This window comes from Clupea harengus, chromosome 15 (genome assembly GCF_900700415.2).
Source record: "Clupea harengus chromosome 15, Ch_v2.0.2, whole genome shotgun sequence".
NCBI lineage: Eukaryota > Metazoa > Chordata > Actinopteri > Clupeiformes > Clupeidae > Clupea > Clupea harengus.
Genome location: NC_045166.1, coordinates 11,550,546 through 11,576,696, shown reverse-complemented (window position 1 = coordinate 11,576,696; position 26,151 = coordinate 11,550,546). Strand labels below are relative to the sequence as shown.

The 26,151-nt window shown below is 44.2% G+C and overlaps 1 protein-coding gene across 1 annotated transcript; it reads right to left on the bottom strand.

Moving 5' to 3' along the window:
• Positions 1 to 227: 227 nt before the first annotated feature.
• Positions 228 to 18,237, bottom strand: ppp2r5ea (protein phosphatase 2, regulatory subunit B', epsilon). The gene is made up of 14 exons (XM_012824725.3): positions 17,660 to 18,237; positions 11,186 to 11,348; positions 8,830 to 9,026; positions 7,762 to 7,863; positions 7,198 to 7,290; positions 5,986 to 6,116; positions 5,566 to 5,625; positions 4,695 to 4,803; positions 4,371 to 4,424; positions 4,226 to 4,276; positions 3,687 to 3,806; positions 3,249 to 3,376; positions 2,701 to 2,802; positions 228 to 2,160 (listed from the first exon to the last, which is right to left on the bottom strand). Exons 2-14 carry the CDS (start codon positions 11,340 to 11,342, stop codon positions 2,049 to 2,051), a joined length of 1,416 nt encoding a protein of 471 aa, XP_012680179.1. The 5' UTR covers positions 11,343 to 11,348; positions 17,660 to 18,237; the 3' UTR covers positions 228 to 2,048.
• Positions 18,238 to 26,151: the final 7,914 nt, after the last annotated feature.

The following is a 26,151-nucleotide window of genomic DNA, read 5'->3' as shown; positions in this document are numbered from 1 at the left end:
ATTTCATTATTATTTTTTCATATTTAAATCATATCAAACCAGGGCCGTCATAAGAGAAAAGAGGAGGGCGGTTGGGTTGGCTGAGATACTGAAACAGGGGGGGGGGGGGGGGTAAGACTGAAGACTAAAGCTGAAGTGAGGAAACACACACACACACACACACACACTCTCTGTTACAAAAAAAATCAAAATAAAATAACACAAAAATAAAATAAAACGTTTTTTTCTCTCTCCTTGAAACACCACATCCTTCAGAAAAGACAAAAAAAAATCTATCAGAAAATACACTGGATACCATTAAAAGTAAGTGCTCTTATACACTCCTCTCAAAACACTGGCACCCCGTTGTTTTTTTTTTTTCCTGGTTTATGGACTTCTGCAGTATGATGCAACCATCTCCAAACCCAAGTCCTGGTGGTCCCCCTACCATGCTGGTTTTTACTTTGTTCACATCACTGGAGGGCTTCACGAAGGGATGCCTAACAGACCAGGCAAGGCGCTGGTACAACTCAGTCAGGCAAGAGCCAAGCCCCCAAGACGACTGAATAAAATAGAGACTAGTCTCCAGAAATGGTGAAAGCAGGACCCGGTCTCAAAGCATTTTAAGTCCATCTTAGAAAACATACTACTGAACTGGATTGTGAACACCACACTTCGAAACCCGATTCTTAGAAGTCCTCGTCATCAACAGCGCCACCTGTCTAGTTGGAGGGGGCCGTCGGGACAGCTCTAAAATTCGTAAAGGGTGATCACACACATCCACATATCTAAGGAGGGTCAGTTCCTCAGGGATCCCCCACATAAGGGATAAGGATTAACACGTTAGAACACAAACCAGGTCGCTGCCTAGTTGTTTTTGTTGTTTTTTTTCCCCAACACATATAGAAAAATAAAACTCCTTCAGGGATGGGAGAAGGATAAAGGGGTCAGGGGTTGAGCCACACACTTGAGGCCAGCCTTAAAACCTGACAGCGGATTGGCCGAGAGGGCGCCAGTGCCTGACTAGCACCAACCAATGGATGTGGATGTGGATGTGGATGAGGAGCCGAGGTGAGTTGAGGAGAGGAGAGGAGAGGAGAGAAGTGCTATTGGTCTGGAGGTTTCTGAAGAAAAATGCTGGTTTATTTTACAAAAGTCTATTGAGGCAGAAGGGAGCGGAGCCATTGGTCAAGTGAAGGAAACGAGCGACTGATGGGACGACTTCTTTCCTCTCCCTTCACTTCTTCGATTTGTTCTAATGTTATCCCTCCGCCGGCTGGTGTCCTGGGATGGACAGAGGCTTGTGTTCGCTGAACAAAACATCTTTGCTGAGGCGCCATTTGGAGAATTGGTAAGTGAGGCCTCAGTTCCTCCTCTTAGTTGCTTAGCTGCTGGCTTTGAAGAAATAGGGGGATTCTACAGTCCCTTTCTTTGCAAATAATTCAACAAGAGACAAAAGAAAGGAGGAACAAAAAAAAAAGAAAAAGGATAAGACATGGCCTCAGCTGGCTCGGAGAGCAGGAGGAGGACAGTAAGAGGCGACCCCGACATCAATCTATCAGGGTTGATTATCTTCTCATATTTAAAATCATTCATTTCATTCTTTCTGTAGACTCCAAAATGAAACAAAAACCAAAGCTCAAAGCGGAGTGCATTCAACTCTTATTCTTCCCACAGGTATACACAATTCTATAGCTTGTTCAGTCGTTGTTGTTTTTTTGTTTGTTTTTGTTCCTTCTTTTTTTGTAATTTTCATTTTCCTTTCAGTGTAGTTGTCATCAGGAGGCTAAAACAAGAGAGGATAAAAATATTTACAGTGCTATTGAGACACAAAATCAAAAAAGGGGGGGGTGCAGTGGAACTCTACAGTAAAGTAAGGAGCATGGTATGAGGTGAGACGTGTCTCTCTCTCTCTCTCTTTCGTCCTCCCTCTCTCCATCTCTCTCTCTCTCTCTCCATCCCTATATTCTTCTCTCCCAGCAGGTGGGGGAGATGTGATTGGATGGAGGACGAGTGAGGTGAGGTGAGGGAGAGGAGGGTGGAGGAAGGCTGAGGGTGCTGCTGCAGTGTTAGGTGGGGATGGCGGGGGCAGAGGCGTCGCTGTTCTGGATGGCCCTCCTCAGCTCCAGCTCCTCCAGCTGCCGCCACAGCTCCTCACGGTCCTTCTCCTTCTTCTTTTCCCTGAGAGAGAGAGACAGAGAGAGAGAAAGAAAAAAAAGAGAAGGAGAAAAGAGGAGAGAGAGAGAGAGAGAAAGAGGGAGAGTTAAGAGGGACAGAGAGAGAGAAAGAAAATAAAAGAAAGAGAGGAAGAGAGGAGAGAGAAAAGAAAAGACAGCGAGAGAGACAGCGAGAGAGAGAGAGGGAGGGAGATAGATGAGAAACATGACTGAGGGTGGAGCAAGTGCAGAGAGTGGCCAACTTCAGCAGAGGAAGTGACACGACCATGACAGACTAACCCTCTACACAAAACATGCTGATGACACTTCCCAGCTACATTTACTGATGGTAAATGTGTTAACAGCATTGGTACATTAATTGTGAGTCTCTGAACCGCAAACTGTTTTTCATTCAATCAAACAATCAACCAATCAAATAAATCAAATCAATCGTATTCGTAAATCCCAAATTCACTAGAATCTGATTGATCTGGGTCTCACTGGCTGAGATGTAAGTTTAGCACACGGTTCGAACCACGGACCACTAAGCTCCTACAGCACTCACCTCTGGCGCTCGGCTTTGTAGGTGGCGGCAAGCTCATCGAACAAGGTGCTGTTCATCTCCATGAAGGCCTTGAGCACGTTGTAGATTAAAGCTGAGATTGCCCTGTGGGGGGTTAAGGGCAGGCAAACAGCTCAGTGAGTAAAATATTCCATTCTGCTCAGTCTTAGGGTCGTTTTGGACAGACCACTCTAACAGACAGAGGCTTCTATGAACTTTTATCAACTCATATCAGTTAGTCAATTTTTTTGTATAGTTTTACATTCTTTAAAGTAGCAAAAACAAAACCCAGCAAAGACTAGCCAAATTTGACACCAATTTAGGCACCCATCTGTCCCAAGGACTGAACCCCCACCCCACCCCACCCCACACACACACACACACACGCACACGCACACGCACACGCACGCGCACCAACACACACACACACACACGCGTGTAGCACACACACGCGCGCAAACACACACGCACGCAAACACACACGCACGCAAACACACACATGCGCGCCAACACACGCACTCACACACACACACACAAGCGCCAGTACTCACGGGTTCCAGTGCTCTTTGGAGATGCGGTAGAGGCTGGCGAACATGATGGGCAGGATGACGTTGGAGTTCTCCTCGATCAGACTCATGATGTACTCGTTGTTCCAGTAGTAGAGAGCACGCTCCGCCACCTGACACACGGACACGGACAGACAGTCAGACAGTCAGGGCCAGCTCGGATAGAAAGGGTCACTGTGTGATGCCCCGTCTTTAAAAAAAGACATCTGTTCAGATTCTTAAAGTCGTGTAGTCTAACCCCAGTGTTAATGTACACCAAACTCAGCATTTTGAGACAGTAGAAGGATTGTTGATGGTCTTAAACAGATTCGGATTAGTGGAACAATCAATGGCTGACAAACTGTACAGAAGGAAATCAATCATTCAATCAGTGAGTGAAAGATTGAGTGAGATAGAGAATGAAAGGCAACTAGAGATCCAGACCTGGAAGTGGGGGCTGGACACACATCTGGAGATCTGCTTGAAGAGGTGCTCCTGAATCTTGACAAACTGGGCGGGCTCGATCACATCCAGGATCTCCTCCAACTCGCCCAGAAACATCACCTGTAGGACGGCACACACCGTGACACCAAGTCAGGACTCACAAATAAGGGAGACAGCACGCGCACGCGCACGCGCACACAACCAAGTGTAATGAGATATAGGACAGCCATAAATGTCTTCAATGACGATACAAACTTTGTTGTATGCAAAAACAATGACAAAGGCTTTCATTCACAATGTAATAAATGAGCATTATCAGTCAAAATAATATGCAAAGTAGTATGTAGTACGCCGTATCTACATCATGATGCAGCTATCTATCATAGAACAGACACTATGATGCTAATCCAAAGTAGTATGTAGTATGCCGTATCTACATCATGATGCAACTATCTATCATAGAACAGACTCTATGACGCTAATCCATGTTAGGAGGGAAAAGGGTGTTCACGGGCTCAAAGACAGCCTTACTGACTGACCTCTTTCTGACTGCAGGTTTTGGGCCAGAATTTCAGCAAGCCTCTGATTACCTGAGAAATGACAAAGACATGACAAAGATTGACGAGGAGGATCGACGCGATGAGAAGAAAACACAGTGTGTGTCTGATCAAGCAGGTCACTTACTGGCTCTGTTAACATTGGTTCCTTTTCTAAGAATTGTACAATACAATAGGCCAACTGTAGGAGAAGGAGAGATAAGAAGACGAGTCAGCATGAAATAACAGAAGTTCATTATCAGTGTTCTACATGGAAAAAGATGAATTGTTTTTACTGATATAAAGAGTAACCATACAAGAATACACATACAGAGACAGAGAACAAGGGAAGAAAGAAAGATGAATTACAAGAACGAAAGAAAGAAAGTTGAAAAAAAGAGAGAGAGACAGAGTTCGGATAGTCAAACAGCACTAAAGGTCATCTCCCCAGCAACCCGCGTGCCACACATACCTGTGCGTGGAAGAGTGACAGGCTCTTGACAGTGTGCAGCGGCAGTAAGACTTTGACCAGGAACTGCTTGTGTTCGGCCTTCAGCGGCAGAGCAAAGCCATTGATGATGCTGAGGAGGGAAGCGGAGCAGACGGAGGGAGGGGGGGAGAGAGAGAGAGAGAGACGTGAGCAGCACTGAGGACATGTATTCAGCCCCTTCCACATTCAGTCATTTAGCTGAGCACTTAGACTCGCTCATAAGAAGCAGATTACAGAGGGCTGACTGTTAGGGGGCTCACAGAACGCTGACAATCTCTTAAATACCCCACCTGTTAGGCTTGTCAATATATATCCATTACACACAACCAAATTAATAACAGAATACATAATTATATTGGAACTATACAACAACTAAACTGCATATTTAAAGCTATTTAAAGGACTGCATACATAACAATGAACCCAAATACTAAAAAAGGCCGAAAAATATGAAGAAGAAAAAACAACTACATAAAATCTACTAAAACCAAACAAAACCAGAAAATGAAAGGCTGCAGAAAACTCTAACAAGCTGCCGGTCTGGGTGCTGGCCCCAGTCCAGACAGGGTTTTAACCTTCCTGAGGTTCAGACTCCTGCAGACTCGCTCTCTGCAGTCGGGCAGGGGACCAGGAGCTGAGCACACTCTGACAGAAGCCTGCTAAATATCAGCAGTGGACTTTAATGTATCGCCTTACTAATGTATCCGTTTGAAAGTCCACGGAGGTGCTTAGTGGAAGAGGGGGGAGGTGGTTGGGTGCAGAAAGCCTCTTGAAATGGCTGCTAAAAACAGGACGGCCAAAAACAGACACAGACACAGCCAGGCATGACCGTATGGAGGATGTGAGCACTCACCTGCCCAGGATCTCCAGCAGCTCAGCCACACCACTGAAGTGCTCCGTCTCATAGACAAAACTGCAGGGACCAGACAAGGAGAAAGAGAGGGCAGAAGATGAGAGAGATCCAAAAGCAGTAACAAGGGAGAAAGAAACCAGGAAGGAAGGAAGGACGGAAGAGGCAGAGAGAGAGAGCGAGGGAGGGGGAGAGAGAGAGTGATGGGGATATAGAGGTGTCAGAGCCAAGAGACAGATAGGACAGATTAGGGCACACACACAGACACACACACACTCAAATAAACACAAACACACAGATAGACTGCACAAAACCAGACAGAGAAAGAGAACTTCTCAATGACTACTGCATGTAAGCACAGCTATTCACTTTAAAAGCATGCTGCAGAATATATGTATGGTGTCACAACAGGCTGGGGCTCACCATAAGAAAATGTTGTTGATCTGTTTGCGGATGAAAGCCCGCAGGCCCAAGAACTTCCCATAGATTCTGTGCAGAACCGTTTTCAGGCAGTCCCTCTCACGCGGGTCCTCACTGTCAAACAGCTCCAGCAGCTATGGGAGAGAGAGAGTGAGGGAGTGAACGGTTGGAGGACAGAATGGAGTGCATGTCTTGATGGTTGATTAACTGGAGGTAACTAGGGCCATCTTATATTCAACTCATTAAAGCACAAATGATAACTGCAAAATATCTAGCAGGGGCTAGAGGGTGTAAGTGAACGTTGTCAATGAGTAGAAAGACCATGGAACTAAACAATAGTACAGAAGCCTCCTGTTACTCTGTGATACGGAATCAAAACCTAGAATCTGGACAAAACTGAGTAAAAGCTCCACAGATGCTGCAACCCATCTTGGACTCATTTGCGTGCCATCAACCTAGCGAACACTGATCTCAGTTTAGATGTATTTCCAGGCTGCTGCACTCCAGGCCTTGTTTGGAACTCAGTGAACAGCAGCGGTTCATTGACTGGCACAGGGATCACAGGTCTAATCCCATTATCCGCACTCGCCTCCGTCTTACACAACACAACGCCTCATTCTGCCTTCATTCTTCCACCTGTTCAACTCATGAAAGGTGCCCATGCCTGTTCTCCCCCTGCAGGTCTTCTACTGTCACACTGTAGGCCTAATGTCTAACTCAACATGGCTGCCTTATTTGCTTCAAGGCACCTAATATAGCAAATCAAGAGCTTTATAAAAATCATACTGACTTTGATAAGCTCTACTTGGAACAGGAGTAGATTGAAGATCCACAATTGTGAGTAGCTATGGATCTGCCAAAGCATCTGCCAAATGAATCTAATGTAAAATGTGAAATGTGCAGTGAGGCCCAAACTGGGCACTAACTTTTCTATGGTGCATCTCTCCACTAGGGGGCCCTCAAACCACCTCTCAAGAAGAGGTGTCATACACCTAGTAATTTCTCTCCAGAAAGTTGGTGTGAAACTTTATCTGCTTGTTCCATTACCCACATATAATCAATCTCACTGACAGCTCCTGATCAGTCAACACCTTGTCAAATCTGACCACGGTTCCCTCCCCAAATTCATTGGCGCCCCATGGAGACCTCCCGTTCATGCAGGGGGGAAATAAGCAGTTCTCCTGGCACCCTGCCCACCCTGCCCGGCCCTCTCACCTGCAAGACAAATTTCTGGTCTATATGCTTCTTGGCCACGCTGGGCTGGAACTCCTGGCTCTCCAGGAAACGGATGAAGAACTCATAGACCAGCTGCAGAGTGAAGGGAGAGAGAGGGAGCAAGGAGGAAGAGGGACAGAGAGAGAAAAACAGAAAGAGAAAAAAAGAGGGAGAGACAGAGGAGGAGGTAAATATGTCATCAGCTGCTCAACTCAGTCAAACTACATCAGAGTTAGGCTGAGGGTTCCTGCCGCCTAGTCCTGGTTCAGTGGGACTAGGACACACACACACACACACACACACACACACACACACACACACACACACACACACACACACACACACACACACACACACACACACACACACACACACACACACACACACACACACACACACACACAAGATTAGCAGGCACTTTCTGCTTACAGTGTTTTACAGCAGAATCAGTAGTCTGATTGCTGCTATGATTATGTTTGAGTGTGTGCACGCATAGCACACTGCCATGGTGTGTTTGAGATAAGAAATAAGTGAGTGAGTTTGTGGGTGTGTTTGTTTCTGTACCTGTAAGTGAGGCCAAGAGGCCTCCAGTGTGGGTTCGTCCTCCTCAGGGTCAAACTCATTGCTGTCACTGGGTGGAAGTGTCCGGAAGATGTTATAGGACACCTGAGAGAGAGAGAGAGAGAGAGAGAGAGAGAGAGAGAGATGGAAAGAGAGAGAGACAGAGAGAGAGATAGAGAAAGGGAGGAATGGAAGGAGATATGAAATGGAATAAGTCAGCAGTGGATTAAAGAGTAGGCACAGGCTGTGGTTTCAGCTGACAGCTTTCATCGCATGCAGCTGGGCTACTTGGCTAAGGGAAAGAGGTGACAGAGCGCGTACACACACTCTCTCTCTCTCTCTCTCTCTCTCTCTCTCTCTCTCTCTCTCTCTCTCTCTCTCTCTCTCTCTCTCTCTCTCTCTCTCTCTCTCTCTCCTCTCTCTCCTCTCTCTCTCTCTCTCTCTCTCTCTCTCTCTCTCTCTCTCTCTCTCTCTCTCTCTCTCTCCTCTCTCTCTCTCTCTCTCTCTCTCTCTCTCTCTCTCTCTCTCTCTCTCTCTCTCTCACATACATGCACACGCACACTGTCCCTCAAATTGATCGCTGACACCACACTATAGAGCCATGGGTGGTCCAGCTACACTTTCAAGGGATTAGCATGCCAGCATGTATCTTTGTAATGATATAGCTTACAAAAAATGTGCAATGTGAATGCAGAACAAGCAACAAGCATTTGACGTAAGTCATGAAACCCAAAATGTCGTCTATGTGAAAAATCTAATCACATTTGGGCTAATTTAGGGTTGGGGCCGTCGTCATGGGGTTATGCGTCTGCTGACTGGGAAATGAGGGCGGAGAGATGACTTATCGTGATGGCTTTCGCTGTGTTCTGTTTTGTGTAATACTCAAGTCATACTAAAATTTTCAATGATTAAAAAAACCCACAATAGCCTATTCTTTACTAAAGATTAGTTTGGAGTTTTTCTATCATTGATATCAAAATATATAAATAAATTATCTTTTTGACAATTGGTACATTTGTTATAATCAACATAAAACCCCAAGTGTTGACTAGCCTATGGGTCTCTCCTCACCATCTTGACCGCCTCTGGGTAGGTCTGCTCGGTCAGGTAGCCCCGGCTGACGGTGACGTAGTCCACCAGCTCGTTGAGTGTGGAGCGCTTGTACTCCTTCATCTTGAGGTCGGACAGCGTCTCCATGAAGTCGAAGAGTGTGCCACACTGTTGCAGCTTCTTGACAAACAGCTCCGGCTGCTCCTGCGCAGACACATCTGCACGAGAGAGATGGAGAGAGGGGGGGGGGAGAGGGAGAGAGAGAGAGGGGGGGGGGGAGAAGGAGAGAGAGAGAGAGAGAGAGAGAGAGAGAGAGGAGAAGGAGGGAGAGGAGGGGGAGAGAGAGTTTGTTGTTGTGATTGCTGATATTTGACTAATCAGAGAATTGATTGCATTTACATCAGCATGAGAGAGAGAGAGAGAGAGCGCGACAGAAAGAGTTTGTTGTTGTGATTAGTCTAATATAAACAATCACAGAATTGATTGCATGTTTTGCCTTTTGCCCCTCCTTTACCTCGTTAATTATCCCTTTTGTCTTTCTACTTTTCTCCTTCTTTTTAGTCTGAAGGTTTGTAAATACTGTGCTGTATTTTGTTACAGGTGTACTTATAAAATGACACGAGAGACAGAGGGAAAAGCAAAAGTAAGACAGACAACAGAATTGATTCATGAAGACCCATGGAGTCCTGTGCTTGTCAGAAGCGTGCTTGTGGCCTCTGCTTGACTGATTTGCTCCTTCACCTTTGCAGCCGGGAAGGGCCTCAAATTCCTTACACTTGGGTGAGCAGCAAAAGCACCTGACCTTTGGCCTAAAATAGAAGAACTACTTGTGTTCTGCGATGGCAAACCACACCATCAGGGCATGTTTCCAGGCGGGGAAAAAAACAAAAAGGGATTCTTTCGAGTGAGGTTTGAGGGGATACTGAAAGGTTTTGAGATGGCATGTATTTCAGTGCCTGAGAGGAACGAAGGAGAGATATAGATTGCGAGGGCATGTGTGAGCATGTGTGTGAATGGGTGAGTTTCGTCATGTCTGTGCATGAATGTATGAGTACAATGTCCGAGTGTGTATGTGCGCATGTATGCATGCACAGGTGTGTGTAAGCAGGAATGTGTGTGTACATGTCTAAATGTGTTTGTGTCTGCATATTTAAATATGTGTATGTGTGTGTATGTGTGTGTCTCAGAGAGAGCAGAAGGTCAGACACAAACACTCTTTTCATACACATTCTGGTCTGTCTGCATTCCCAAAGCGTCTTTGGGTGCGTGGGTGCGTGGGTGCGTGTGTGCGTGAGTGTGTCACTTCCATCACCACACCTGGCAGGGCTCTGTCAAGTGAAAAGCCTGATCCCACACTTGTAAAGTAACAACCGAGGAGTGCTTCCCTCACGTTTAATGGCTTCAAAGTGACTTAACGCTTCCGTAGTGTCAGATGACAACTCAAATCACCTGCCTAAATAAACTGACACTACACAGATCTGGCAGGCCCTTGCACTAATTAAGCCTCATCAACCTGTTCAGGACGCTCATTACTGGCCTGCTTAAGAGGGTCACGCTGCACTCGAGGGTAAAGTTTATTCAAACAGGTTAACAACCTTGACAATGATTATAAACTCTAGCTATTATCAACATGAACTGTATGAACTGTGCTACCTTCAGTTACCTCCACTCATGACCCACAAGTAACGTGGTGGACCTGAAGAACACGACATACCCTTATCGATTGTATGCTCACATGGCTCTCCTCATCCTGAAGCGTGGTATGATATTAAAGTGCCCTGACAAAACCCTGTCAGTACTAGAAGCCTTATCAAGCTGCTTAGCTCATCTTTTACAACACATTTATGAGGTTTACTCTGTCCTGGGACAAGCCAGATTGAAACTCTTTTCCTCGCAAAGCAGATTTCAGGATAATGACTAATAGCAGGTATGACCTGGGCAACTGCCCTATAATAATCCCTTTTGATTGATTCAATATAAAAGGTATCTGATCGGCTGTGGTGGCTACTGTTGAGATATCAACAGGGTTCAACAGCCTATACTCACCTCTGGTCACATACACTCAGCACACACTATACTTTTAAAAGAAATATTATGTGAAATAGCTTTATTATGTGCATATGTAAGGTTACAACACACTTGTAGGGTTGTGGTGATGGGATTTTTGTCAAGCACATCTTCTAGGCATTTATTATTCTACAACTAAGGCATTACACATGGGATAATAACCAGCACATGTGTAAGTGTTGCAAGAGGCCCTTCAATGTGGCAGATCCAGATTCATTGCAGCTACTCCTGCAAGTGTCTATAACCCTCTGTAGATGAGGTGGACCTCTGGAGTGAGCGTATGGTAGCCGGATGTTTCTAGAAAGCGTACCTTTGAGCAGTGCCAAGGGGGTGAGCTCAATGGGCTTGTCCTGAGCGCGGAACTGGGACGAGCTCTGTGCCCGCCTCTGCCGGGCTCTCCGCACAGACTTGCGGGTGAAGCCGTCCACCTTGTCCACCGACGGCGGTCCGGCTGGCGTGGACGACATGGCCCTCTAGAGAAAGACAAGACAAAGAACAGGAGGAAGGGTCAAAGAGAGAACAGGGGGTCAGTCTTCTAAGCATACCTGCCTGAAAGCAAAACAGGAGAACTTCTATATTTGTGTTATTCTGTGACAGCCCAGTTGTAAAATAATAAGCTCAAAAGGTACAGTATGCAGGGATCTATAAGCAGAAATGGAATATAGTATTATACTACAGCATATATTATATAAAGATGTAACCTTTCATGGGTTTATTCTACCTGCCGGCCACCGTAGCTTGACATACAACATTGGAAAGGGAAAAGTATTCAGTCAGTTGCAATCTAAGGCCTCATTGCTACATGCCACTAAATCCTACATACTGTACCTTTAAGGCTAATTGTGGCAAGTTATTACAAACTACACTAGCCAATAAAATGTTGTCAGTCACGGGTCAGCTGGAAAATTCTTCCAATCCATTCACACTTCCTTGCGACGTGTGTGTGTGTGTGTGTGTGTGTGTGTGTGTGTGTGAGTGTGCGTGTGTGAGTGTGCGTCGCCCGTGCTTGGCTGCAACGCGCAAAGTGTTTGTAGTGATGGCTTCTGAGTCGCCAATACTTGAAGGACCAAGTGTATGATCCCCCCCGAGCATAAGCTCAGGCAGTGAATGACTGGCAGTGGAAAAGCCATATTATTTACACCAGGCAGGTAGTAAAGTCCGCATTTACAGTCAGCATGATTCAACTAGCCATGATAAAGAGAGATGAACGGCGTCTGCACAGACGGTTACATTGATGACACAAGGAATTCTAATCTCCACACAGAACAGGCAGTGTTGGACTGTTTACTTTATGACTACCCGCTTCTGAGGAACAAGTGAGCTGAAAAGAGCACTACTTCATTACTTGATAACGGGAATCATTTATGGCAGCAGAAATTAAGCATTTCAAGTTTATCGGTGGCATAAAGAGGGAAAACAGCAGTAACCCAGGTCCCTCATCAGCGTTACTTGAGAATGAGCCGGAGACACTTGAGACGCAGCTAAGGAGTGCAAGAAGGGGAAGGGCAGTCGGAGTGCTGCCTCCGCTCTGTGTGAAGGGCATCTGTCACTGCTACACACCATCACTCTAGAACTTCCAGGCACACGTAAGGGGTGGCCTACAAAAATACATACTGACCCAGTCAGCTAAACCAGCTACTAGCATTGCATGGCCCCCACACCACTGCTCATTCAGTCACAGGAAATAGAGCAGGCCTACAAAGTGAGCGTGAGGAACAAGTACAAATCCTACCTGCATGCCACTCTTGAATTGCATTAGAGACCAGGGAATTATGGATAAATGTCATTAAAACCACAGGCTTTGCAGATTGCATTTTTACATTAGAGGGATAGGGAAAACAGTGCAGGTGCAGTCAAGGAAACACTGTTCGAGAAAGAGAGGGAAGAAAAATGTAGAGACAGCTAAGCAAACCCTGCCTGACGCATTAATACTCAGAAAGGGCCTGGCCTCCCATCGGCCCCTGCCGAGGGGGGCGTCCTCGTGTGGAACATTCTCTGTCACGGGGGCAACTGCGAGCGGGTGGGGGGGTTGGGTCCTTCGAGGACAGTGTGTGTGTGTGCACTGGTGGGTGAGGCAGGGCTGAGTGCCCTGGGCTGAGCAGGGCAGAGCTGGACCTCGCAAGCGGCGGCGGCAGCGGCAGCGGCTCTCCTCCTTACGTAAGCTTCTGCTCGGTGTCCCCGGCAGCCGCACCGGGGATTAAGAGCACCCACAACCGGGACTGACGGGAAGTCATCATCTGGCTTTTCAGCCCCTCCTCCTCCTCCTCCTCCTCCTCCTCCTCTACCCGCCTCCTTCTAAGTGGAGCCACAGATCAACATCTGCCCTGGATGGGCTCAGTGCATTGGGCTGCCGAGTGATGCACAGTGCTGTGACGTTTGGCAGTTGGCTGTATCAGAGCACAGGAGCAAGCGTGGCAATCAGCTTTTCTCTTTGTCCTGGACCGATGGCACAGAAAAATATGACATAACCAGGGAGTGCCTAGAATACACCCACAGGCCAACCCAAGGTTTATCTCCAGTGGACCTAACGCTGATCAGTGACGAGAACGGGGAGGGGGTGCAGTAAATCAGGCCAAAAGGGAGGTCCTGGATTGAGTCTGCAACCTTGTCTCAATTCACCAGCTTGGCTTGTTCAGTTAGTCAGATGCACAAAAAAAAGGCCTTATATGACTTACGAACGAACGAGTACTTACAAGCGAAGTGCATATGAGAGTGTAGCATTCTGAGGCTAACTATTAGACGAGATGAGTAAGCAATAATGGATCAAGCAATAGCAATGGATGCATCACATAGGATTTGTGTTCAGCTTGTGCTTTACCGTGTGTTCCTGAAAGGTTAGGTCTGGTTAATCAACATAATGCCAAATTTGCATAGGGCATAATTATCATTACTACTGCTGTTGCTGTTTTTACCATTGTTATATTATCATGCAATGTAATGAATTATTCTCAATGGCTTAAAGGTTTAGTCTTCGATTCTAATCCCATACACTTTTTGCCAGACTCAGTGATTTGCTCCTTACAGACCTCTATCTGTCCGTTCAGTGTTGGCACAAAAAAATCCCAGTGTTTGAACACAGTCCTTGCTCTGTAAATGGGGAAACATAGTGGCTCGGGCCGAGCCATCAGCAATCCCAGCAAATCAACACGGTGCTTAAGCAGCACGGAGGGGAGGGGTGTAATTTGATTGGCTGTTCAAAATAACTCAAATATAAACAACCATTTGCAAAACCAAAAACAGAATCACAAACTGCATTTTTACCTTACCAAGGCATTAAACTTGCCTTTTAATACACCTTGCTGGTAAGCTACTTCAGATACAAGCGTCTGCTAAATGAATAAACTTAAGCCAAAAACCCTCACTGAGCCATACATCAACTGGGAACCACCTGAAAAGAATCCTTCACGGACTAACAGACCACAGCCACAGTACTCAAAAGAATACAAACACACTAACACGCATACTTCACATTCTTACTTAGCTGAGTTTTCTCGCAAAAACCCTACACTGTACATTTCAAGTTCTCCGAAAAGCCATTTTAATGCTTTAAATCTGGAATTTGTGTATCTCTGTGGGGTGTCTGCACTTTGTCCACCTGATGGGTGTTTATGTGGCTGTCAGGTTAACAGGGCGCCACTCTAGTGGAAGCAGCACCCGTGCCTCTAGCAGGCTGCAGTCCCGTCTAGGGTCCGCGCTCCACCTCTGCCCATGTTAGGCTGTATGCGTGCTTCTGCTGCAGGAGACCCCCGACGCTCCTCCTCGGCTGAAGGAAGTTAAAGACAATAAGCAGCAATCTGATAAGACGAGGCAGGCAGCAGGGGGGAAATGTGGGGAGCGGGTGGTAGTTGTTTTGGAGAGGAATGGTCCATCCTGGACACAAACCATCGCTTTAAGCGGAGACTGTTAACACGGGATGCACCAAGCAGAGTATTTAACAGAGTTACTGGCCTGCTAGTTTTTCAATAAGACATTTTTGATGAGCACTAGTTTTGTACTTTTCATGCACTGCAGATTAGCTGACAATCCACTCTGACGTCACCAATGCTGGAGGAGACACTGACATAAGGCAACAGCCTTACATCTCTAACCATGACTTTTAACTGTGGTGAGTAAACCTTTAGTAGAGGAACTTTCTTAAAGGGAGAAATCTAAAGAATGTGGCCACCAAATCATTCATTAAAATACTGTACATAACACAGATAAAGAAAGTGAATTTGTGGTACTGACTAAGCAGCTCTGTCATAATTACAGTCATAAACAGAAGGGACTTTGACAGATAAAGGCACACGAAGCTGCACCTGACCACCGTATGAGAGCAGCTAGGCTACAACACGCAGCTGTTTCAAAAACTCTCTGAACATTTAAATTAGATATAGGCTACAGTAAAGATGAGGGCTATCTCTGCCAACAAGTCATCAAATTACGGGAGGACACACTCTCCCAAGACGGACAGTGACTGTACCAATGTAAATGGTGTCAGTGGCACACTAAGGATACCTTGGATGAGTGGTGAAATAAGCAATACCAACAGACAGCCAAGGGCTACATTTGGGATTATATTTTTAATTAAATCTACCTAAATTCAGTCAGTCTTTGCATTGGCCAGGTTATGCGTTGGAGTTAAAGTAACACTATGCAACAATTTTACACTTTTTGAGGAATGGTTTTATAGGCTAGGTTTGGTACCATCCTCAAATTCATTTTGATAGCATATGGTCATGTGAAGGACAGATCAACACCTGTGTCTTCCCCACTAGCCATCCAAGATATGCCCTATGTAGTTTTGTAACGGCTGGAACCCCCTGCAGAAATGGTAGGAAAGCTTTCACACGCATGACATTGCCAGCTATACTGCCAAAAGACACCAGTTAGTGTGTTGGCAAGCTTTATATCAGTGTCAGCTGAGCTGTTTGAGGTGTTTGCAAGGTTTTTGCATGCCTTTTAGGTAGTAAGCTTACTAGTTTTGGAACAGAACTCTGTATTGCTGCTTTAAGGACCACGGTGCAACATCATAAGTTATATCAAAACATGAGCTACACATAGGCGCCTAAAGAACAGCTGACAAAAAGCACAAGCACCTGTTTTTAAACTAAATTAGAAAAGTGCATATTAAAACCTTGTCCTCAGAACTCCACAAAATAACATGTAGCAGCAACACTTTGGCCTAGTCTTTGAGGAAAACCTATGAGCATGCAAAGCAGTCAGTTAAGAATTAGTTAACCAATAAACAAGGAGCTGGTGAAGCCAATATCAGATATACCACATTTTCTTTTCTCTCTTGTGCTTCATACATTAGCCTACCCCATAGTCTTTCAAACATAACCATGTTCGAGAATCACTGATACCCAAGTGACAAGGTAGGCTTTGCCAAAAGCAGACAACAGGAGAGGGATCAGCGAGAGGTGCCTGAATGGTCTCGATTGTCAGCCTGCGAAATGCATGGCTGCAGCTGTGTGACAAAAACAGGTGTGAGGCAGGTGGGCATTTCACCAACACAAACGATACATTGCAGATAACTGAAAAACAAGACTTATGAAATGTCAGGAGAAGATGATTGAGGCACTTTGACGGCACAAAACACCAAAGGGATAAAAATTGTTTGAGTTCATGCAGAAGCTGTTCAAGCCATGCTCTGTGACTGCAAAAGCCTACCCCAACACAGCCTGACCCAGACTTTACAACTATGCAGCTAGAGACGTCTTCAGACCATCTCTTCATCATGCCCAAACAACGAGAAAGAATTAAAAAAAATAATAATAATAATTCTAAGAAACAAATACTTCTAAGATAGACTGGATAGAAAATTCACAAACTAAAACGTTACCGTTACAGCCCATTGTGCACTAGTATCACATTTGCTCCGCTCTGAACTTTGAAAATCAGACGACTACATAGAGGTAACTCTCTGATAACTTCTTTAAATTAAATTAAGTTTACTCCAACACAGCTATTAACAATATTGACGTGAGCTTTCCTACGACTGCTGAGTAAACAGTACAAGCTAATAAGCACTTAGCAGCAAAATCAGTTGGTTGACTCATAACACAGCTCAAATACAAAACAACTAAAGTTACTATAATATATGTTCCTAATACATCACCCTTCAGGAATTTAGCAACGTGTTGCCAAAATAAAGTCAGACAAGATGGACTGTCACTGTAAGTTAATGATTAGCTAGCTTGCTTCCCAAACGATGAAGTTGGAACACTACGTTAAAAACCATACAACGTTAGCCAGCCGATAGCCGGCTGTTTCGATTCATTGGCAATAATCGCTATCGTGACACAACTTTTTCAAATAAATTCACTTTGAGAGATTACTTAATGTTTGTGATTAATATGAATTCAATTTATGAATGAATTTGCTATATTGATACTGAACACTGCGTGCTGGATTATTAAATCTAGAAATCCATTAACGTGGTTGGGATAGCTATCCTAATGTAGCTACACTAACGTTTCTAAACGTAACTTGAGGTATGTACTAGCTAGCTCCTTACGTTAGCTGGTTAGTGATTGGGATATCACAAAACCCAGGCGAAACAGCTAACGCTAGCTATCGAAGTAACAGCAATTCCCTGGTAGCAGCAAGCTCGCTAAAGTCAACGTTAGCAACTAACTAACGTTGACTTTACTAGCAAAGATAACCAAGTTAGCACTGGTCAACGCTAGCCATTTACTGTTAAATTATGTTAATTGTGCATTATATTACAGTTTTTACTAATATTCAGATACGTGTGTATTCATTCAAACAAAAAAGTGCATAAAGAGATATCGTTGTTTACCTTGATTTTTTGTTGTCGATGCCGTGTGGGGGTGGTAGCTAGCTCGTCGTCAGCTAGCTACTACTTGTATGGAACAGTCCCGTGTGAGGATGTTAGCTAGCTAGCTAGCTGGAAAGCTAGCTAACGCCTAATTAGGGGGTCTCTGCAGCTTGGTTCTTCGCGGGACAAAGGTAATTCTAAAAGAGTTATATTGTCCTTTTTGGATAACACAACTCACGCTTACGGGCCAGCCAGTGAAACAACCGCTGGCAAGCCAACATTAGCGTGCTAGCTGACTAGCTAGTTAGCTAACCAGACGAAATAATCCTCCTAGTCTGAGACTGCATGAATAACAGCATTCGGAGGGGTACGTGTTGTCCCGACAAAGATTTCTAGATACATCCCAGTTGTAGAGAATCCACCTTGTTGTGAGTCACTCTGCAAAATTATTTAAATATATTGTATTCCTTCTAATTTCCGCCAAGAATGAGGTTTCATCACTCTATTGTGAATATTTCAACCCCAAATACATGGTAGCTGGTTACTTGCTCAAAACAGAGGATCATCCTAACGTGCTAAAATTGTTATGGAGTGACTACTTACTGATTGGTTGGTCAAAATAATGAACACGACTGTGGTTGGTTGTAGTACCCTTCCATCAACTGACTCCAAACATGATTAATCAAGATAGGTTGTATTTTTATCGGTAGAGATGAGGATATCGACCACAGGCAGGCGTTGAAATATGTTCCTTGCGAAAATGCGGACTGTCTAACAAGTCTATTATAATATACCCATAGTAATTATAGAACATATAATAGTATGACGCTAAATGGTAGTTTAGAACACAAATGGCTGAAATGTGGCGAACTTCTTCAGCATCATTGCTACTGTAGAGACTGCAAAAAGGAACATGTGTACGATTACGTAAGAAAATAGGTGATACTGGTGGAAGGCTAAATAAAAGGTACACTAGTACAAATTAAATATAAATGGAAATTCTAGTAAATAGGATAGTCTGTGTTCTTGTGTAATAGTCTTGCATATTTCGTTTATGTTAAAGTATAAAATATAGCCTATGCCATATATCCTGCTCCCTTAAATGCATAGGCTGTCGGCAACAGTACATTACGCAACACAATATATATATACTCGCCTACCGGTATGCTGTACAGTGCATGTGAGCTCAACTAGTCTTCTGCAAGGAGTACGGCTGTCACATTTCAACATTAGGGGGCAGCGAAGCACTGCAGTTTTCAGCGTCAGTTAGAGCAGTGTTTCTCAACCACTGGGCTGAAGCCATTTCTAGTGGGCCGCGAAAATGTTTCAAGTTGAAGCTAATTTTCCACTAGGAACTGATTTTTAATGGGCCTCATTCTCGAACGTTTTCTTTAGTGTCTTCTTTAATATCTTCTTCCGAACTTCGAAAGACCAACGTAAGAAAAGATCTCCGCCGGATTCATGAACGCCTGGAAATGGGTTCTTACTAGGGCTAATAGATTAAAAAAAAATTAACTAATTAATATCACATTTTGAAATGTTTTAACTTCCAATGCAAAATATCTCAATTTCCAAACATTGTCAATAAAATGAGCTGTGACACACAGGTAATTGTCATTGCTGACTGACGTCCAGTGGTCACCAGTAGGCTAAGGGCAGCTTGCTCGAGGAGCTGAATTTTTCGTGCTCTCTCGCCGTCATACAAGAAATGTATGCGAGACACAATGGTGCCCCTCGACGGTAAATCGTAAGAATTGTCCCCTGAAGCAATTCGAATCACCTCAGTCACCCCACCGTCCTGGCCGACAGTCATTGGCAACCCAAACTGCTAGAGCGTTGGTAACCTTTTCACGTACTGGTCTAGTTATTTTCCGAGAGAAGTCGTGGAGTGTGGGTTGGCGACCATCTAACCTGTGACTGCTTTCTGTCGGGTGCTTTGTATTAAGGTGATAACTTATAGATGAACTGCTTCTGTGATAGCTACATTCAGCTTGACAAATGTATACAAACAACTTTAGTTTTGTCGATTGTTTCCGTTATTTTGCCTCTTAAACACAAACGTTCCGCCCAACAATCCCTCAGCTCTCTCCATCTTCAACTACCGTCTCGGTCTCTCCTATTTAATTGACTGCAGACAGGGTTGCCAGGTCTGTGTGACAAAACCAGCCCAATGTCCAATCAAAACCAGCCCAATGGCCAATAAAACCAGCTCAATATCAGAACTCAAAATATGCCCCTGCCAAACCATATACACTGCTTTTAAAGTCCAACAGCATTGCTATCATTGCCAAATGTATTGTAATATCTACAAAGTAACACCAAATGTTTAGTTTGCCAGCATTAAAAGCAGTTTTCCCTAAACAGTTCTTTCACCTAGGTCCTAAAATGGCCTTTTGTAATTAGATACAGTATATTATCATAAATAAAATATAGCTCTGTGAACGTGTAGACCAATTCACTGACGGACAAACTAACCTGTTGCTTTGTCTTTTGGCTTTCTCTTCCCTTGTCTCCTCTTCCTCCCTGCCTGGACAACATGAATGTACTGTTTTTACTTCATATGCATTTACTGTAGTTAATGCAATACCTTATTTAAACTGAAACACCTTATGATGTTGCTTCACTATATTTTTATCATATACTTATAGTTCATGTGTAAATAGGCTATGTATTTACTGAATGCCTGTGTGTATGTGGGCGTGTCCCATGTCCATGTGTGTACATGCTGATCTGGAGTCAGTTTGGTAGGATTTGGGTATAAATAAATTATTTTTATTATCATTATTATTATAATTTTTATTTAAAGATATGCATGTAATTTGCATGCAAAATAGGTCTACCCAAACCAGCGGACAAAAAATGCAACCTGCGGCAACACTTCAAAAGTAGCCCAATTCCATGGGAAAACCGCGGACCTGGCAACACTGACTGCAGGAGGCAGGCGGCGGTTTCGTGTCAGGGGTCAACGCACACCGGAAGTAAACAAAGTTGCGTTAAACTGCGTTAAAATATTTTATCGCATTAATCTCGGCCACAACTTTGGCGTTAACTTTGACAGCCCTAGTTCTTACACCGAAGTGTTCCCCCCGAATGTTCCCCCCACCACAGCAGAGGCCTGCGCCTTTCCACAGCTGCCCACCTCAGAGCACCCCCCCTTCTCCCCCACCACAGTGACGACTCTATCCATTATGGAGAGGGACGTCTTCAGACTCTTTAGGAGACAGAACCCCCGCAAAGCAACCGGGTCAGACTCTCTCTCCATCCATCCTAAAGCACTGTGCTGAACAGCTGTCTCCGGTGTTTACAGACATTTTTAACTCCTCACTGAAGTCATGCCACGTATCAGCCTGTTTCAAAACCTCGACCATCATCCCTGTCCCCAAAAAAACAAAGATCACAGGACTTAATGACTACAGACCCGTTGCTCTGACCTCTGTTGTGATGAAGTCATTTGAGCGGCTTGTGTTGCGGCATCTCAAAGCCATCACTGACCCTCTACTGAACACCCTGCAGTTTGCCTACAGAGCCAACAGGTCTGTAGACGATGCAGTAAACATGGCCCTTCACTCCATCCTCCAGCACCTGGACTCCTCAGGAACCTATGCCAGGATCCTGTTTGTGGACTTCAGCTCTGCCTTCAATACTATCATCCCGGCTCTGCTACAGGACAAGCTTCTCCGGCTGAGTGTGCCTGACTCCATCTGCAGGTGGATCACAGACTTCCTGTCTGACCGGAGGCAGCACGTGCGGCTGGGAAAACATGTCTTTGACCCCCGGACCATCAGCACCGGTTCCCCTCAAGGCTGCATTCTTTCCCCTCTTCTCTTCTCTTCTCCCTGTACACCAACAGCTGCACCTCCAGTCACCAGTCCGTCAAGCTCCTCAAGTTCGCGGACGACACCACCCTCATTGGGCTCATCTCTGGTGGGGATAAGTCTGCCTACAGGTGGGAGATTGATTATCTGGTGACCTGGTGTGGACAGAACAACCTGGAGCTCAACGCGCTGAAAACAGTGGAGATGGTGGTAGATTTCAGAAAGAACCCCACCCCCATCGCCCTGAGTGACTCCCCAGTTGACAGTGTGGAGTCCATCCTGGGCACCTTCATCTCCCAGGACCTCAAGTGGGAGCTGAACATCATCTCCCTCACCAAAAAAGCACATCAGAGGATGTACTTCCTGCGGCAGCTGAAGAAGTTCAACCTGCCAAAGGCAATGATGGTGAACTTTTACACCTCCATCATTGAGTCCATCCTCACCTCCTCCATCACCATCTGGTACGCTGCTGCCACTGCCAAGGACAAAAGCAGACTGCAGCGTGTCATTCGTTCTGCTGAGAAAGTGATTGGCTGTAATTTGCCATCTCTCCAGGACCTGTATGCATCCAGGACCCTGAGGCGTGCAGGGAAGATTATGGCCGACCCCTCCCACCCTGGACACAAACTCCCCTCCGGCAGAAGGCTGCGGTCCATCAGAACCAAAACCTCACGCCACCAGAGCACTGCAGCTTATTACCGTCTGCGGTTGGCCTCATCAACAAGGCCCGAGACCCCCGCCCCCCAACACGGACTCTTATCCCGCACTCTTATTTGCACACTCCTTCATTGACTGCACAGCTCTTTAATTTTTCCCTTTAACATATTCTGTAATTTTTTTTATATATTAGTTTTTCCTATGTTTGAAAAATAACTTAATATGTGTATTGTTTATTGTTTATTGTGTATGTTTATTGTTTGCACCAACGTACCACAGAAAATTCCTGGTAGGTGAAAACCTACTTGGCAGTAAAAACCTTTCTGATTCTGATTCTGATGAAGATTCTTAACCTGAACGCGCATTCTCGTGCACCTGGATTCATACACGCCACGCCAGCTCCTTATAAGGGCACGCAACCGTAGTGACGTCTGCAGTCACAATCGACAGAATCCACGCGAAAGCAACTCGAAAGCGACATATATAAATGTATATAAATGTGAAACGTAATTGATAATGATACAAATGTTCTCGTATTTATTATTATTATAATTATTTAAATCCGAGGATGTAGAGTTGATGTGAACGCAATCACCAACGATTTCTCAGAAATTCAGCCCTTAACACTTCTAACATGGAGCGGCCCCGTGGGGCATCTTGTGTTTTTTTGAGGAATTGCATTTAGGAAAACTGGCCGATTTACGACTGCTATTTCGCATTCTGAAATTCTTCTGAAGTTCAAAACAAATCCCAGATGAGAAAACTTTCATGAATGCCAAATTTGTTCCCAAAACACCGGAAGTGGAGTTCAGAAGAAATTCCTTTCTTAAATTATTCTTAACTGCGTTCGAGAATGAGGCCCATGATTTTCTGTGGAGAGCTACCAACTCAAACTACTGCCCAGGAATGCTCGGTGCTATTTATGTTGATAATAGATTGCAGCCACAGATTTAAATCATTATTTTAATTATTTTAATCATTATTTTGACCTATTTGAACATTATTTGAACCTATTTGTTTGCATGTCTGAAGCATCACCTATTTTAAGGTCTAGGCCTAACTGAGTGGTCTTGTTTGCATGTTTCATCACTTGTTTTGAGTGCATGCTATCTTTTGGGTCTATTCTGGTTTTATTCACTTGCTTGTTTGCTGTGCACAAATAGGCCTAGGCCTACTGCAATTAAGTTCCTTTGTTTCAAAACTCTTTTGGATAATAAATCCCCTTTGACTGAAAATGCTCGGTGCGGTTTTATGTTGTTTTCTGGTGCACAATAACATTTTGATTGCAATTTCTAGAGGAAGATTTTCGATGCAGAACGAGTAGGACTGAAGTTAAACCAGCGCTCTGTTTTTGTTTTAAAATTGTTTTGTGGCAAAGTTACAGGAATATGGTTGCCCCACGATAGAGCGGTAGCATAAATAGATACAATTTTAAATGAATTTGCATTTTATGCATCTGGATTCCTTGTTTATGGTGCTTTTTAAGAAATACTTGTAGAATATAAAAAATATGTGTAGAATGCAGTTGTACTGGTAAATGTTGACTTTAAGTCGTCTGTTCGGTGCCATTCCAACATCTGTAAATGTTTTTTTACCAAAAATAGGCTACACAGGACTACTCGGGCTATACTATTTAAATCATTGAAAGTAAAATGAAAGAAATATAATGCCTTTAACAATCAGGTAAATTCAACTGAACCTTCATTGTGAGATCTTTGAGATGTTGCATTCTGTGAGTGTGAGCAATTGAGCAAAGATTCCTAAAGCCTTTAACAGGTCAATGTCAACATGCCACGCTGCAGATAGCCCCTTTATCTGTCTATCGGTGTGTGTATGTGTGTGTGTGAGAGAGAGAGAGAGGGAGAGAGAGAGAAAGAGAAAGAAAGAGAGAGAGAGAGAGAGAAAGAGAGAGAGAGAGTGCTTGTTCCTGTTTGAGCACACAGAAAGATAAACTGTCACTTTTAGACTATGCTCAAAGTGCAAACACATGGCTCCTTCGTGGACCGGTGGTGACTCAGTGAGCAGCTCTTGAAGTGGTTGAGATACACATTTCATTTTGAAATATTAACTTGGGTATGGATTCCTCCAAAAACTGTCCCTGCCCAAAAGGTAACCATATTTGGGTCAAAATGTGTGTGTGTGTTAGTGCTGTTTAATTCAGTTCAAGTTAGGTATCAGATATTTCATCTGTAGAGCTGTTGGAGGGGAAAAAAGGATTTTTTTTATTTGAATTTAAAATGCCTGGAACTGACTGCACTCTTACCACAGATCACTGATTGTAATTCATACACTATTACATAGTGATCCCAATCAGTCAGACTCACTACAATACTGAGGAAGGAGACAGACTGTAATTCAATGAATGCACTGCAGTCGGTAAAATTAGCTATTGTTTTTATTCAGCATTTCCCGAACGAGACAGTAGATGGATGACACATACATCAGTTTTGTTAACACTGAGGTACAAACCTGTATACGCGTAATACCCCCCATACTCTCAGCACAAATCCATGGTCTCTGTAACACTTTGTCTATCCGTCATGACAACCATGGGGCCACGCAAGAGATTCTTGGGGAGGGGGGAATGTCACATAGGGAAGTTAAAGAAAGGAGACTACTGTTGTCAGGGAACTCAAGTCCTCCAAGAGCAACCAAAAAGGCAGATGACAGCTAGGGTGCTGAGAAAAGTCTGTTGAAAAGTCTGTTCAAAGAGGTTTTACTGTTTCATTACAATTTCAATAATATACATGTTTTCAGTATATGGCATTAAAACAAAATTACTACTGTGTTTCTGTTCTCTTCCAAAGGAACCTTTGGAGGAAAGCAGAGCAGGATTGGGACAGGCAGTAGAAAGGGACTACACAAGTCAGAGGAGGTTGTTAGAGCCTGGGCCTGATTAAAAACCACTAGCTCTGGATGACAGGCCAGGCCATGATAAACCATCACCAGAGCTTAACAAGGGACTGCAGTTGTAAGTAGCTTTAACTCATGCAAATATGTTACAGCACATGTTAAAACAAATTGCATGACTTAAGACTTTGCCCATGTTTTTTTTGTAGTGTAAAGTTACAATTGCCAGCAAAATCTTTGAAGTCTTAAAGGTTCAGTCTGTGATTCTAATCCTATACACATTTGGTTAAATTCAGTGAATTACTCTTCACAGTCCTCTAGCCATTTATCAGTGTCTGAGCTCAAAAAACTTGTGTTCGCACACAGTCCTGGCTCCGTGAATGGGATAGAAACATAGTGGCTTAGACCGAGCCATTAACGATTCCAGCCAATCAACATGTTGCTTCAGGAGCACAGAAGGGAGGGGTGACATTTGATAGGCTGCTGAGCTCATTTATCAATAACCTTTTGCCAGAATCACAAATTGTTCTTTTAAGTCTGTATGACTCTGGTGTCTTTACTGTATATGTCATAATGCTACCATATGAAAGATGACACAGCTTCTGATATGACCACACCCAACTTTCAAACATTCCCCACCAGGAAAAAAGATGCAGACACATTCAAATAGCCACTAGAGAACAACAGACCACCACAATACTGTCCTCTTCAAATATTTACTTCCTGAAAATCCAGTGCTTATAAAACTGAAAGGAAAGTAAGCCTGCTATCCAGTGAGGCAGCTCTGTGCAAACTTGTTCACTTGCGCTGGTAGACAAATCAGGAAACCGTCACATTTCAATTACAAATAAAGGGGGAATCAGTAAAACATGTGATTAAATATATACCCCTGGATTTGCTGCAAATAATTTGAACATAAAAGACAAAAAAATGTTTGCTTGTTTTTTTTTTTTTTTTTTAATGAAGATTTGAAGATTCGATGTTGGCCAACCACATAACAGACTTAAATGAACGAATATACAAAACTGATATACATAATAGACATGCACTGTGTTTTTACAGGTCAAATGGACTGTCCCAAAACAGCTTGAAAGAGAGAATGACTACGTCCCCCTTGACCCTGAATGGCTGGGCGGTCCTGAGGGACAGAGTCAAGGCACTGGGGGTTTTGGACCAATAAGAAATGGCAGA